Here is a 13399-nt window from a genome sequence, read left to right as displayed (position 1 = left end):
AGGCAAATAAAATAATTAGTGTTACGGGTGGCATCTCTCTCCCTCTCTCCCTCTCCCTCTCTCTCTCCCTCTCCCTCTCTCTTTTCTCTCTCTTTTCTCTCTCTTCTCTCTCTCTCTCTTCTCTCTCTCTCTCACCTCTTCTCTCTGCGTGTCCATGTTCCACACCGCCATGCCGCCGTCGGCCGAGCACGACACCAGCTGCCGGGTCAGCTGGAGGTACCGGATGGCCTGGACGCGCTCGCTGAGCGACGACGAGGAAGAGGAGGAGGAGGAGGAGAAGAAGACACGAGGATTACTGCTGAGTCATCCATTCAAGACGCTTTGAAGCAGAGAAATCATGAACACACAAATATAAAGATAAAAACACTAAAAGGACAAAGTTGGAGATGAAGTGCTTGAAGACGCACACACACACACACACACACACACACACACACACACACACACACACACACACAAGCCTTTTAAAAAGCATTAAAGCGCGTCCTTTAGGACCCTGCGGAGGCGCTGCAGCTCAGTGGGCGGGGCTTACTGGTGTCCCTGCAGCAGCAGAGTCCGGCCCTTCTGGCCCCCGATGTCCCACATGATGACGCTGTGGTCGGCCGCGCCCGAGAACAGCAGCCGCTGGACGGGGTCCCACCACAAGGTGGCGATGCTGCCTGAGGAGAGAAGAGCGTTTTCTGCCATGTTTAAAAACGATTAAACAATATCTAAACATGGAATAAACTAATATAAATCGCTGTTAGCGACGCTGGGAAAGTTGATTTATATCGTTCTTAATGTGAACGTTGGCTCCGTGTCATTAAAGATGGAGGCTGCTGCTCGGAGGCGTGGTCTGACCTTTACCCTCCGGTCTCTGCATTTGATCATAACTTCAACATATTAGCGTGGAGCTCCTGCGCGTGCACAGCTTGACATTAATAAGCCTCATTATCGGCCAATTGATATGCATCATCATGGAGGCACATCAAAGAGGGAGGAAATTTAATTAAATGTCAGGGTGGAAGGATATTTACTTTTGTATGAATGTTTTAATAAGTCTTCAAAAGGGAATCGCACCCTGACCTGTAACCTGGAACACCGCGCGGTGGGAAAACGTCCAATTTTACTTTTTAATCGGTCCAAAAGATTATTATTTAGTTGCAGCAAATACTCTTCCCCATTGTTGAGCGTCTGAGGCTGCAGTAAAGTGTCCGGCCGAGTCATGAAATACTCTTCTCTGCCAGTAGGTGGCGTCATAATTAGCTTCCATGTGTGCTGCGTTATGCTACAATGTGACATTTTTAAGCTTTTAGGACTAAAAAAAGGTTAGAAAACACAACAAAAACAGAGTGTGTGTGCGTGGTCACCTTCGTGGCCCTTCAGCGTGGTGATGGTGGAGTACGTCTGCTTCTCCAGCTTCAGCAGCGTGATCTGACCCGAGTAGTCGCCCACGAAGGCGTGCTGCGTCTCGTGGTCGTATCTGAGCCGCGAGTCAGGGAGGAAACGGACAAACTGGAAGCGCACGACTTCATGTCATCGTGGACGGAAGCGACAAACGGGTCCGAGGGGCCTCAGCAGGTCATGGGGCCCCTGGACCAGAGCCATAAGTTATCACTTGTATTTATTGTTGGGAAAGTCACAAAGTGCCTCAAAACTACCAACAAAGAGACAGGGACACAACAACTATCAGTTAAACAACTACTAAAAGATGCAAAATGACTAAAAAGAGGCACAAAAAGACTACAAAGAGATGCAAAGTCACCCCAAAAGTAAGTAAAATCAACTAAACAGGGACTCAAAATGACCAAAATGAGATATTAAACAGCTACAAAGAGATGCAGAACAACCAAATAAATGAAAAATAACATCAAAAATATACAAAACGACGCCCCAAAAAATGTAAAACTCCAAAGAATCGTACAAAACAACTACAAAGAGATGGGAAACGACTAGAACGGGACCTAGGATGACGACAAAGAGATGCAGCACAACCATGAAGAAATGAAAAATGGCCACACACACACACACACACACACACACACACACTCTGACTGGAGGATACTGCAGGCAGGAGGCCCAGGCCGTGAAGTGGTGCCTCCCCAGCATGCTGCCGCTCTCCGTGCACATCCAGCTCACGCTCTTGTCGTGGCCGGTGCTCACCACCCACTGGCTCTGCAGGGAGAACACCATGTCTGACACGCGGCTCTGGTGGGCTGCAGGACACACACACACACACACACACACACACACACACGCGGTGTTAAATCGAGGTGACATCACCGGGCTCTGAACCCGAGCCGTCGTGGATGAGCTGCGTCTGTAATCCAGACTAAGACGGTGGAATCCCTCCAGACGGCCGTCACGGCTTCCTGTGGGATCACCTGTGGAAACTCTGGACAACATTTAGAAGCTGAACCCTGACGGCCCATGCGCACAACGTGCCGACATTATTCATCTTCAGTGTCAGTGTCATGGGAGTAAAGTCGTCTTTCCACATGTCGCCACGTGGACAGACACGAAGTGAACGCTGAGCAGACTTCTGGATTTTTAAAGCCACGACGAGCTGGAAACACAGCGGCCGAAGAGAGACGTTCCCACAGCTCCATCAACACAACAATCACAAGAAAACAGATGAGGAATTGACAGAGGACACAGAAAACGATCAAAACATCACATAGATTTAAAAAGATCTTCAGAGCGACTTCAGAGCAGTTCAACCCGTTGCCTGCGCGCGTAGCAGATAGCGCTACATGCTAACGGTGCGTTCATGCGTCATTTCTTTTGATCTTCAAGCGTACGAGACGGAGAGATGAATCATCACAGAGCGTTCCGTGCCGGTTGGAGACGCCGTGTGCTTTCTCTTCCCAAAATAAAAACTACTTTTAATGAGCAAAAGGTTTCGCTTGTTCTGTCCTCACCTAAGACGCCGAGCAGGGAGGATGAAACCGGACAAACGATATGAATAAATGAGCAATGCTTTGGGATTAACCCTGCACGTTCACAGAGATATCATTCTTTTACTTCACACCGTGTGTTTGATACTCAGATGTCTTGTTGTTGTTGTTGTTGTTGTATTCTCTGCACATGTTGTCTTTATTTAATGTCCCTGACATGAGAGCAACAGTAACGTACGCTTTACTAACTGGGCGTCCATAAATAAACATGAGCAGACTGAACTGAGCTGTTTCTCAGCGAGAGCCAAAGTGGCTGCACAAACAACAACAACAACAAAGTCAATATGCTGTCGGCTGCCAAAATGTTAATGGCGGTGTTAAGCCCCGCCCCCTTCGCCTCTGAAGCGAACACGCGCGTCCGGTTTGATCCGGTGCCGAGTCATGCTTCTGCTGCAGCGGATAAATATTCCCTCCATCAATTGATCTGCAGATTCTGTTCTTGATTAATTGTGTATATTTATATGTTTTGTGAAGCTCGTCACGACTTCTCAGAGCCTGAAGGGACGTCTTCAGATGCCAAGTGTTCTCAATTTAAAAATGATGAAAGCATTAAAAATGGATCTAATCATCTTTTTAAGTCTGTGATCATTTTTCTCCCGTCGTGAGGAATAGTTAAAAAAAACCACACACACACACACGCACACGCACACTAATGAATACAAGATATGAAACATGATAGGAACATGAAAGCAGTTTGGTTAAATTGTGATATTGCAGTTTGTGTGTGCGCGTCTGTGTCTGTGTGTGTGTGTGTGTCTGTGTGTGTGTGTGTGCGTGTGTGTGTCGTCGTCCCTCGTCCTCACCTGGATACGTCTTGACGTGGCTCATCTTGTTGAAATCTTCCGAGATGAGAAACTCCTGCAGGCGGTTCAGAGAGCAAACACAAAACACTGAAGTTTCAGATCAAACAGGCCTCCTTCCCTCACGGGCATTTTGGTGGAGACCAAATATTGAAACTGCAGCTCTTCTTGAACCAGATATGCACAATTAAGATGTTAAAAAAAAGTATGTATAGTATATATATCTTATCCACTCACCACGATGGCTCCGTTGTCCTGGCCGATGAAGATGCGGCGGCTGTCATGGTGGTACGACATGCAGGAGCACGGCGCTAAAGAGAGAGAGAGAAGAGAGACATTGGGGCGTGAGCGTCGCATCGCCGCGCATAAACACCCGACAAAGGCTTTGTGTCTTTCTTCATCTCCTTCTCCCCACACTGGGGCTACTTACAGGAGACCGTGTGGTAGATGCTCGGCCAGTACTGGCCGCTGTCTCTTTTCAGCCAAACTCGGATGGTTCTGAGGGTGAAAGAAAAGGTCAAAAGGTCACATTCAGAGTCCTCTTCGAGGTCTTCTCCCGGGGCTTTCTGTTGTCTTTTTCTTGAATCTTTTGCTTCCTCTTTTTATGGACCTCAACAGAAGTTATTTATATACTTTATGTAAAAATAGGGCACTTTCCAATGGAAAACAAGAGGGTCTTTGTCTTGGTTTAAGCACACAATGCTCAATACAGTTCATTCATTCACTCGTGATATAAAATAGTCCTTTTCATTTTTAAGTTCCCGGCAGGTCACTTTTTGCAGAATTATCCCAAAACGATGGTTCAATATTGAACCATTTCTCAAGCCGTGCCCATTGGCCCGTTAACGTACTTTGATTGTTGCTTATGATGCATTTAAGCACCCTCTAAAAAACACCACGAAAAGCTTTGCAGAGACCACACCGACACGCTTCTGTCAACCATAAGCTTTTACATCTATTCCAGTAAAATCTCTGCAAAGCTACGCAAAAAAAAAAGGAAACGTATCAAAAGCCGCGTCCCTCCAGACTTGTTTCATCAAGGAACCTGAACGTTGGACCCCACAGCTTCCCCTTTCAATGTCCAGAGGGTTTCACGGTGTGATGGAAACTGCATCACATTTAAATTGAGGATCTATCTTTTTGACACCAAACATGTCAACGAGTATCACTTTCAGTGGCCGCGCTGGACTGATGTGAAGCCGGTTACACCCTGAGCCCAGAGGTCTAGCACTTTATGCCTCACATATAAAGTTTGGCACTCCCTTTGTGTTGTTATTCACCTTTGAACACACACAACTAAAACAAAAATAAGTGCTATTGTACCTAGTTGTCAAAATGTGACGTTCAAGGGCGCATGGAGTCACGCGTAGTTTAGAGGACCGTCCATAAAGAGCAACTGGTAAATACTAATAATAAACCACTTGACACTTAGTTGTGATTGTTTTCATCAAAACAAACAGCGGTGGGTAATTTAACACTCTTACTAAAAGCTCCAGCTAAAAGAATCCCAGTATAAGGACCTGCGACGAATTAAGCATCAGTAGATTCCGAGCAGCACTTGAACGCGGCAGTCGCTGCTTTGAGAAAGTAATGTTGACTATTCGCAGCTCGTTAAGCAAACAAAGCCGAACACGTTATAACTCTGTTACGCAAAGTAATACACAGTAGTATAGCACAATGTTATATATTTAAACGAAAAACACGTTATAGTCCCGTTTTCCGTAACGGTCGGTGGATTGACGGCGGATATAGTGTGGGAAAGGATGGGATGTTTCTTTATTTATTTTTATCCCCACGCCCTCCAACGGGAACCTCGCTTCCTTTGGCGTAACGTCCCCAAAACATTATATTAATTTAAAAAAAACGACATTAAACTCTTCATTTGTGTTGTCCCTTCTTCTGTAGCCCGAGCACCGGGAATAAGTGAGTGCACCGACCAGCAACTAGACCGAGCCCGAAAAGCTCCCCGTAACTACAATAATAAATGAAACCCACCTGTCCTCGCTGACCGTGATGACGCCATCTTCTTTCGGGATCAGAACGGCCGCGTTGACGGCGTCCGAGTGGCCCTCGATCTTGTTCAGCAGGATCGGTCTGGCGGTCTGCGGCCTCGAGTGGATCTCCGCCGCCATGGTTCGTTTAGGTGTCCGGCAGTGTTTTCCTCCTCACGAGCAGTTAAAAAAAAAAAGGAGGATCAGCTGACACCCTGGAGCCGCTGTCAGGATTACCGTAATGGCGGGGAGAAAAGGGCGCACGAGCCAGAACAGGGAGTCTGGTAGAATTACCGTAATGGCGGGAAGAAAAGGGGGCACGAGCCAGAACAGGGAGCCTGGTAGAATTACCGTAATGGTGGGAAGAAAAGGGCGCACGAGCGAGAACAGGGAGCCTGGTAGAATTACCGTAATGGTGGGGAGAAAAGGGGGCACGAGCCAGAACAGGGAGTCTGGTAGAATTACCGTAATGGCGGGAAGAAAAGAGGCACGAGCGAGAAAAGGAAGCCTGGTAGAATTACCGTAATGGCGGTAATGATAAAGAACATGAGCCGGAACCGGTGGCAGGATTACCGTAATGACTGTAATAAAAGAGGGCAGGAACAATACCTGGAGTGCTATCAGGATTACCGTAATGACGGTAAGAAAAGGGGGCACGAGCTAGGACCGGTAGGATTACCGTAATGACTGTAATAGTAGGGACAGAAACCAAAACAGGAACCGGTGGCCGGATTACCTTAATGACTGTAATAATGGAGTGATCATGCTTCCCTACTGTCAATATACTGATAAACAGGTGTGGGTGTTGTACTGCAAAAGGTTTAAGATAAAAAAGTACCATATTTTGATTATAATTCTGAACATTCAGCATGATATAAGCCATATTTCCAAAAAATGCCCAGGTTTTTCCAACTGTCTGCTTCAGGGCCTTAACAAGCCAAATACTAATAACACACCTTTTTGGAAAGATTAGGACCTAAAGAATCAGTAATAAAACAAAGCATTGGGGTGTAACAAAGGCGTTTCAGTCAAAACGGTGTCGTTTGGTTCACAAATGGAGAAAAGAAATACTTATTTCAATGCCAAAACTTTGTCTGAATGGTGCATGTGTTTAAGGATGAGCTGTGTTGGTTGGTTTGTTCAGCAGGAGCTGGGACGTGTTTGCAGTGGGTGGTGTGCATCCAGGTGGCTCCTTCTGCCAACAGGATCTGGAGCAGGAACCTGATGATGTGTCTGAAGCCTCTCTGGGAAGAAGCAGAGTCACTTACTGAGATCTGACGCTGTAGTTTCTCAGAGTTTCTCGCCGCTTCGCTGAACCTGTATCTTGACTCAAGTCTTTGGACGCAGAGTTCTTCAATGTACGGCTACTTGTGTGGCCCGTCCACTTGCTACACTGGTAGATTTGGACTTTTTCGGATCTAAGATTAGTGTAGGAGCTATGTATTTTACTCACAGGTAGCATTTCATTATCTAGTTTGCTTATTTAGGTTAGATTTTGAGATACATATGGATAGCTTTTTCTCTTGATAGTTTTTAGTTTCGTCTAAGTATTTGTACTTTTGGTTGTTAATAGTTAAGTAGGAGGCAGGTACAGGACCAGCATGCACCTGGGTAGGCCTATGATAGGCCTCATACCCACAATGCATCAGCGACTTTGATTTAAGTTTATTTTCTTTGATATATTGCACAAAAGTATGAAGCCCATTTTAGACAGTTTGTAATACTGCACATTAAATATTTACAATCCTATTCGATGCAGCTTTATTGGCTTGAAAGTTTCACGAGAAAAATACATAAATATGGAAAATGGAATATAGAAATACGAGTTATGTATTTAAGACACGACAAAATGACCGCAGGAACGCTATAACACAAAATAAGAGCAAACCCCATTGATGTTATAAATATGAGTATTTTATTCAATCAAATACGAAGCAAGTATGATAACGGAAGACTTCCTGGTGAAACCCTGCAGCGCAGCAGAAGGCAGGCTGCTCATTATGGGATGCACAGCGCCGAAACTTAAGAGGTGAAACTGGAGCGACTCGACCGGAGACGAAGGACTTGTAGACTGCATATGGTGGCGCGATAAATAAACTGATTACGCTGCTCCAGAGTCGAGGAAATACACATCTGACATTCAAAGTCTTTAAAAAAAATGTAAGAAATGCAACAAAAAAAATAAGGATATAAAAAAAAAATAAAAAAACTTAAAAGAGCTGGACAATGCAGTCAGCAGAACACATCGAATAACGTATATTATGCAACATAGAAAGCAACATTTAAAACAAATAACATCATATGTCCACACTGTACATAAGTCTACAGCAAAGAGAGAGAGAGTGTGTTTTTGTGTGTGTGTGTGTGCGTGTGTGTGTGTGTCTTCGTTCAGGGCAGTGTAGAAGCGCTCGGTGATACAGTGACGTTTGGGCTCAAGGCTGGTTGATCTGACCCATGAAGAGGACGGTACCTGAGACACACGGAGAGTACTCTTCATCATCATCATCATCATCATCATCATCTAGAGCTCCACACAGGCACACCCAAAAATACTTGCGTGCACACACACGCACAAACACACACAAATACAAATGCCCCCCCCACCCACACCGGATGAGGAGCGTACCTGTCGGGTTGTGCCGGATGAGGAAGAGGAAGGGCCGGTCCACGGTGACCCAGGGAGGAGAGGAGCGAGCCAGCAAGATGGCGGCTGCACACAGAACACAGAACCGGGTCAGAGAGCAGGACGGAGAAGAGGCAGCAGAGTGAACACAGGACACACACACTCACTTGTGGCCGCCGCTGCCTTCGTTCCGTCTTCGTTCACCACGACCTTGGCTTTCTGCAGCGCCTTGGACACGTGGATGGGCTCAGCACCTGAGACGACGACGACAACAACAACATGTTGGTCTTTGCTCAGGTTTAGTCCGTGCCTAAAAATCCATATCCTTCAGAAACTACTCTGGAGTCATCCTATAAAGCTCATTTACAGTTGAGGCCACACGGCGGTGCTAGAGGGCAACATTTAGAGATCCACTCAGCGAGGAAGAAACAACAGGAGAGATGTTTGTTTGTTTGCTAGTGTTAAGTATTATTATTATGTGGGTTTTCCACGGCGGACAGCGAGACACAGCTCTCACTCCTCTCTGAAGACGCTTCTGCTGCTTTCACTCACTCAGGTGTCTGAAGTCCGCCTTGCTGTCGCTGAACATGTCGCTGACTCCCAACGCCGAGAGGGACGCCTGCAGATCCACCTCCACGTCAGCTGTGAACCTGCAGACGTGACACACACACACACACACACCGCATCACCTAACCATTCAGAGTGTGTGAGAGAGAGTGTGTGAACGTGTGAGAGAGAGTGAATGTGTGAGAGAGTGTGTGTGTGCCTCACCTGGGGATGAGCAGGCGCACCTTCCTCATGCTCAGCAGCTTGCTCCAGCCCTGCAGGGCGGTGGTGTTGATGTGCGGGACGATGCGGGACAGAGGCACGTCATCCTCTGAGGGAAGGACGATGAGCATGCTGATGGCGCCGCCGTGATACGGGAGCTCGATCACCTTGTACTTCACGCCCTGAGGGGTGGAGGCTATTCCTGGAAGAGGAGGAGGATGATGAGGAGGAGGAGGTGGTGGTGTTGGGGGTTAATTGTTTCACAGAGGTCGGGGTGACCATGAGGAGGAACACTTGAGTCAAGCCACAGTGTGTGTGTGTGTGTGTGTGTGTGTGTGTTTGTGTAAAAAGAAAGTAGTGTTTATTATTTTTGCCTGTACGCCATTTTTTTAAAACAGGATTTTCTGTTGAAGAACTTGTGTGACAGTTTTCTTTTAAAAATAAAAATGCAAGAAGAAGAAGAAGAAGAAAGGCGGGAAGAAGTAAAGAAGGAAAGAGCAGGAAAGGAAGGAAAGAATAAGGAGGAAAGGAAGGAAGGAGGAATGGAAGAAGAAAAGGAGGGAAAGTAAAGAAGTAAACAAGGAAGCAAGGAATGAAAGGAAGAAGAAGGCAGAAAGAGGAAGCAGAAGAAAGAAGGCAGAAGGATGCAGAAGAAGAAAAAGGAGCCGCAGTGTGGCCTTCGCTTGACTCCAGCCCTGTAGGAGAATCCAGCGCTGCCGACCGCTGGTCTAAACTCCTCCAGTGTGACGAGCTCGTCCCTCCAGCTCGACACCAACGAGTCGCCAGCTGGCGGCGGTGAGATCAGGAACAGTATCAACCTCTAAACTCACGGGCGATAACTTTACCCGCTACTCACCGATGCCGAACACGGACAGCTGCGACATCATGGGGACTTTGACCACGTCCCCGTTGCCGGTGGTGAACGGCCTCATCTTGGTGTTCTCGGGCTGGAAGCGAGACTTCCACAAGCCTTTGAAGTAGACGGCGTTGACGGCGACCAGCCGGGTCAGAGCCGAGTCCAGCATGTCGGCCCGGATGAGGCTGGGGATGTGACCTGGAGGGAAAGAACCCAACGAAACAGTCACACAGGTTGAAAGGGTTCAGTCGGACCGATGGGTTTCCATGACTTTTAACCGCATTTTCATGAATTAACCATATTTTTATAACTTTAAACCAAATTTCCATAACTTTTAACAAATTTTTCATGACTTTTAACCACATTTGTGAATTTTTACCAAATTTCCATGACATTTAAACTTATTTTTATAACTTTAAATCAAATTTTCCATAACTTTTAACCAAGTTTCCATGACTTGATGACATTTCCATGACTCTTTAACCACATTTCTATGACTTTTAACCAACGTTTCCCATGAGTTAACCCAATTTCCATGACTTTTTAACCACATTTTTACTATATTTCCATGATTTTACCAGATTTCCAGGACTTTTTAACCACATTTCCATGAGCAAACATGACTTCCAGGTTTTTTCATGACCATAAGAATCCTGAATAAAAACAACAGCTGCACCTCTGGGACATCAGTCAGTCAGAGGTTTGCATCAGAGCCGTCCAAGCTTTGTGTTCAGGAGCCCGAACACAAAGCTTGGACCCACCTTGCTCACGCTGGCGTGAACAACGGGCTCTTTTTGAGAGCGCCAACACCGGCGGCGTCCCACCTTTGGTCTTGTTGCTGACCCACTCGTTGATCTGCTCCGCCGCCCCCTGCGGGTCGCTGAAGTCCAGGCCCCGGCTGTCGCACTGGAAGTTGGCTTTGTTGGCGGACAGGAAGGGCGCCTCCACGGGGAAGCCCACCTGGCTGAACATGGCGTTGGCGATGAGCACGACGTCCTGGTTGGACTTGGCCGTCAACGTCTTGTGCAGCTTCTTCAGCATCCGGTACGGGCCTTGAGCAGACAGTCAGAGGTCAAACCTTCTGGAAACCGTGAGGGCTTTGTGTGAGTCTATGTACATCCAGCATATCATGCAGCATATCATGCTGGATGTACATAGACTTATTTGCAGATTTTTTTTGCAGATATGTTTTCCTCAAGACTTCGCTGAACAAACACATACAATAAACACAAGTATTGGAATTAATTTGGGCTTCCTACGACGACTGAAACACAGAGAAAAAGATGTCTAGAGACAAAATTGGTTGCACAGTTTAACGGGTTAAGAAAGTTAAACCAAAATCTTCCGAGGGCAAACCCTTCCCCCGAGTCCTCACCGTTCTTCTTGTAGCGCAGCGCGCTGAGGAGCTGCCGGCGCGTCTCCCCGTGGGCTCCGGGCAGCAGCATCCCCAGGATGGAGGCCACGCCGTGGGGGGACAGCACCACGTTGTCCAGGGGCTTGGAACGGACCACCTGCTGGAACACCCGCATGCCCAGATCGGAGCCCCGCTCGCCGTAGGTGGGGGCCAGGGACAGCGCGCCCTTGTGGCCGTACAAGGTCACCAGCGCGCACACGCACAGCAGCGAGAGGCGCTGCATCATCGACCTCACAGCGGCTAGGGAGGAGGAACAAGAAACACCATAATATTAGCTTTTTGCTGCAAGAACCACAGCATTCCTGGTGGGATGTTTACCGAGACTTCAGCATTTTAACAACTCCAGATTTGAGAAAACATCCTTTCACAATGGGCCTTCCTTGTTGTTGTCTCTTTCCCATGACTCCTCCTGTGCAAACAACCACCACATGACCCTTTGGCTTGTTTTGGAGCAACAGATGTTTATAGGAGCGCTGTAGGGTCTGACTAACTCTTACTCACACTTGCCTAACTATCAGGCCCGAGCGTGACTGCACCGACTGAAAATGGGCTCTTCTGTCATTTCTCTCATACACTCTCTCTCTCTCACACACACACACACACGCACACACACGCACACACACACAATGAATGTGGCCACAAGGACAAATGCCTGCAGGCTCGCTTGCTCAAAAGGACAAATTGCATTGTGCTTTATTTCACCCCACAGTGTGAATGTTTGTTGGTCATTTTTTTTTTTTAAACTTTTAAAAAAGTTTTTTTTTAATTTTTTTTTACTGTGAACCAAACTCGATGCACTTTCGAGACACTAGTGAATCGAGACTCCTGCACGTACGATGGGAGTGTTTGGCTTCAGATAAAACTGCGACGTTAACTTAACCCACGACAAAGAGACGTGGACACCTACGAATATTAGTTATTTTTTAGTGGTTGCCAAAAAGCTGCACACACACCAAAAAAATAAAAAATAAAATCAGAAAAAAATTTAAGGAAAAAAAAAAAATCTGTAAAATGTCGAGGAATGAATTCACACAAATTATAAATAAAAAGTAAAAATAAATAACCATGCAACTGGCAGGGAGGCCGATGAAGCGGCTCAACACATGGTGCAAAGCAAACATTTCGGACAAATAACAGGTCTATTTTTTACGCTTAATATTAATAATTGAAATAAATAAAGTTGTCAAACAAAACCAGCGTCGCAGCAATGTGTATAATTTAACGTTAGCTAAAATAACTCTTTAATAATATACAAATATTAGTCTTAAAAAACGGTTGGAGCGACTTCGTGGTGGCGCTAATTAAAAATAAAAGTTCTTAACTTTACCTATCGTCGCGTGCCGCAGGTGAAACGTTCCCGGGGTCCAAACAGCTCGCGCGCGCGCTCGCGAGCGACGAAAGCTTCGTCCGTTAAAAGAGGAAAAGACTGAATGCTCTTTTATTTTAATCCGGAGACGGTGAAGGGACAACTGAGGCCGCTGTTGGCTCCGAGAGGACTTTAATGGACCGAACTCCGCCTTCAAACTAAAACAAGCGAGCGTGAAGCGGCCGCTCTCCGTTCGCGTCAAGCGGAAACGAAGATAACCGTTTCAAGAGCTTCCGGTGGAGTGTCAAAATAAAAGGGCCGAACGATTTGTCCGTTGACCTGCAAATATAGTTTCCCTTTTTTTTGTTTTCAATAATTCAACGCATACACCTTTTACACTCGGATACATTTTGTTGCTGCTTTTTGTCAAGTCGTTAATCCTAGTTTAGTAAGAAACACAACAAAAAAAAAGTAGATATCGGTGAGTTTACTTCCGGTAAGTTTTTGCCCCAACTTGACGCAATTGACCACTTCGTGCCTTGTTTACAACAGGAAATGACAGTGACGAGGAATGTTTAGAAGCGACATGTCTCTACGTTATGTTTAGTCACATTCAAATGGAAAAACACTGTGGGCCCCGCGAGCCACCATGATGCGTTCACGTGCCAGCACTACATATATTTTTTTTAAAACATCCACGAGTAT

At 46.4% G+C, this 13399-nt stretch overlaps 2 protein-coding genes across 2 annotated transcripts in view; both read right to left on the bottom strand.

Annotated features, from left to right (window-relative positions):
• wdfy1 (WD repeat and FYVE domain containing 1) overlaps positions 1-5960 on the bottom strand; it is an 8839-nt gene extending 2879 nt beyond the window's left edge. The window contains exons 1-8 of the mRNA XM_068585781.1: positions 5732-5960; positions 4167-4234; positions 3974-4047; positions 3740-3794; positions 2045-2195; positions 1350-1462; positions 533-659; positions 136-241 (exon numbers count right to left, since the gene is read on the bottom strand). Of these exons, the coding sequence (XP_068441882.1) occupies positions 136-241; positions 533-659; positions 1350-1462; positions 2045-2195; positions 3740-3794; positions 3974-4047; positions 4167-4234; positions 5732-5868 (831 nt within the window). The 5' untranslated portion in view covers positions 5869-5960. The remainder of the gene's footprint in view (positions 1-135; positions 242-532; positions 660-1349; positions 1463-2044; positions 2196-3739; positions 3795-3973; positions 4048-4166; positions 4235-5731) is intronic.
• A 1659-nt stretch (positions 5961-7619) lies between these two features.
• On the bottom strand, positions 7620-12964 carry serpine2 (serpin peptidase inhibitor, clade E (nexin, plasminogen activator inhibitor type 1), member 2). Its single transcript, XM_068584933.1, has 9 exons — positions 12716-12964; positions 11350-11628; positions 10799-11026; positions 9975-10172; positions 9122-9320; positions 8903-9000; positions 8518-8604; positions 8354-8437; positions 7620-8197 (listed from the first exon to the last, which is right to left on the bottom strand). Exons 2-9 carry the CDS (start codon positions 11612-11614, stop codon positions 8160-8162), a joined length of 1197 nt encoding a protein of 398 aa, XP_068441034.1. The 5' UTR covers positions 11615-11628; positions 12716-12964; the 3' UTR covers positions 7620-8159.
• Positions 12965-13399: the final 435 nt, after the last annotated feature.

Source organism: Clinocottus analis, unplaced genomic scaffold, assembly GCF_023055335.1.
Source record: "Clinocottus analis isolate CAN_PGR_092001 unplaced genomic scaffold, fCliAna1.0.p SCAF_2, whole genome shotgun sequence".
NCBI classification, from domain to species: Eukaryota; Metazoa; Chordata; class Actinopteri; order Perciformes; family Cottidae; genus Clinocottus; species Clinocottus analis.
The sequence above is the reverse complement of the archived record's forward strand: the minus strand, read 5'-3'. Positions and strand labels throughout refer to the sequence as shown.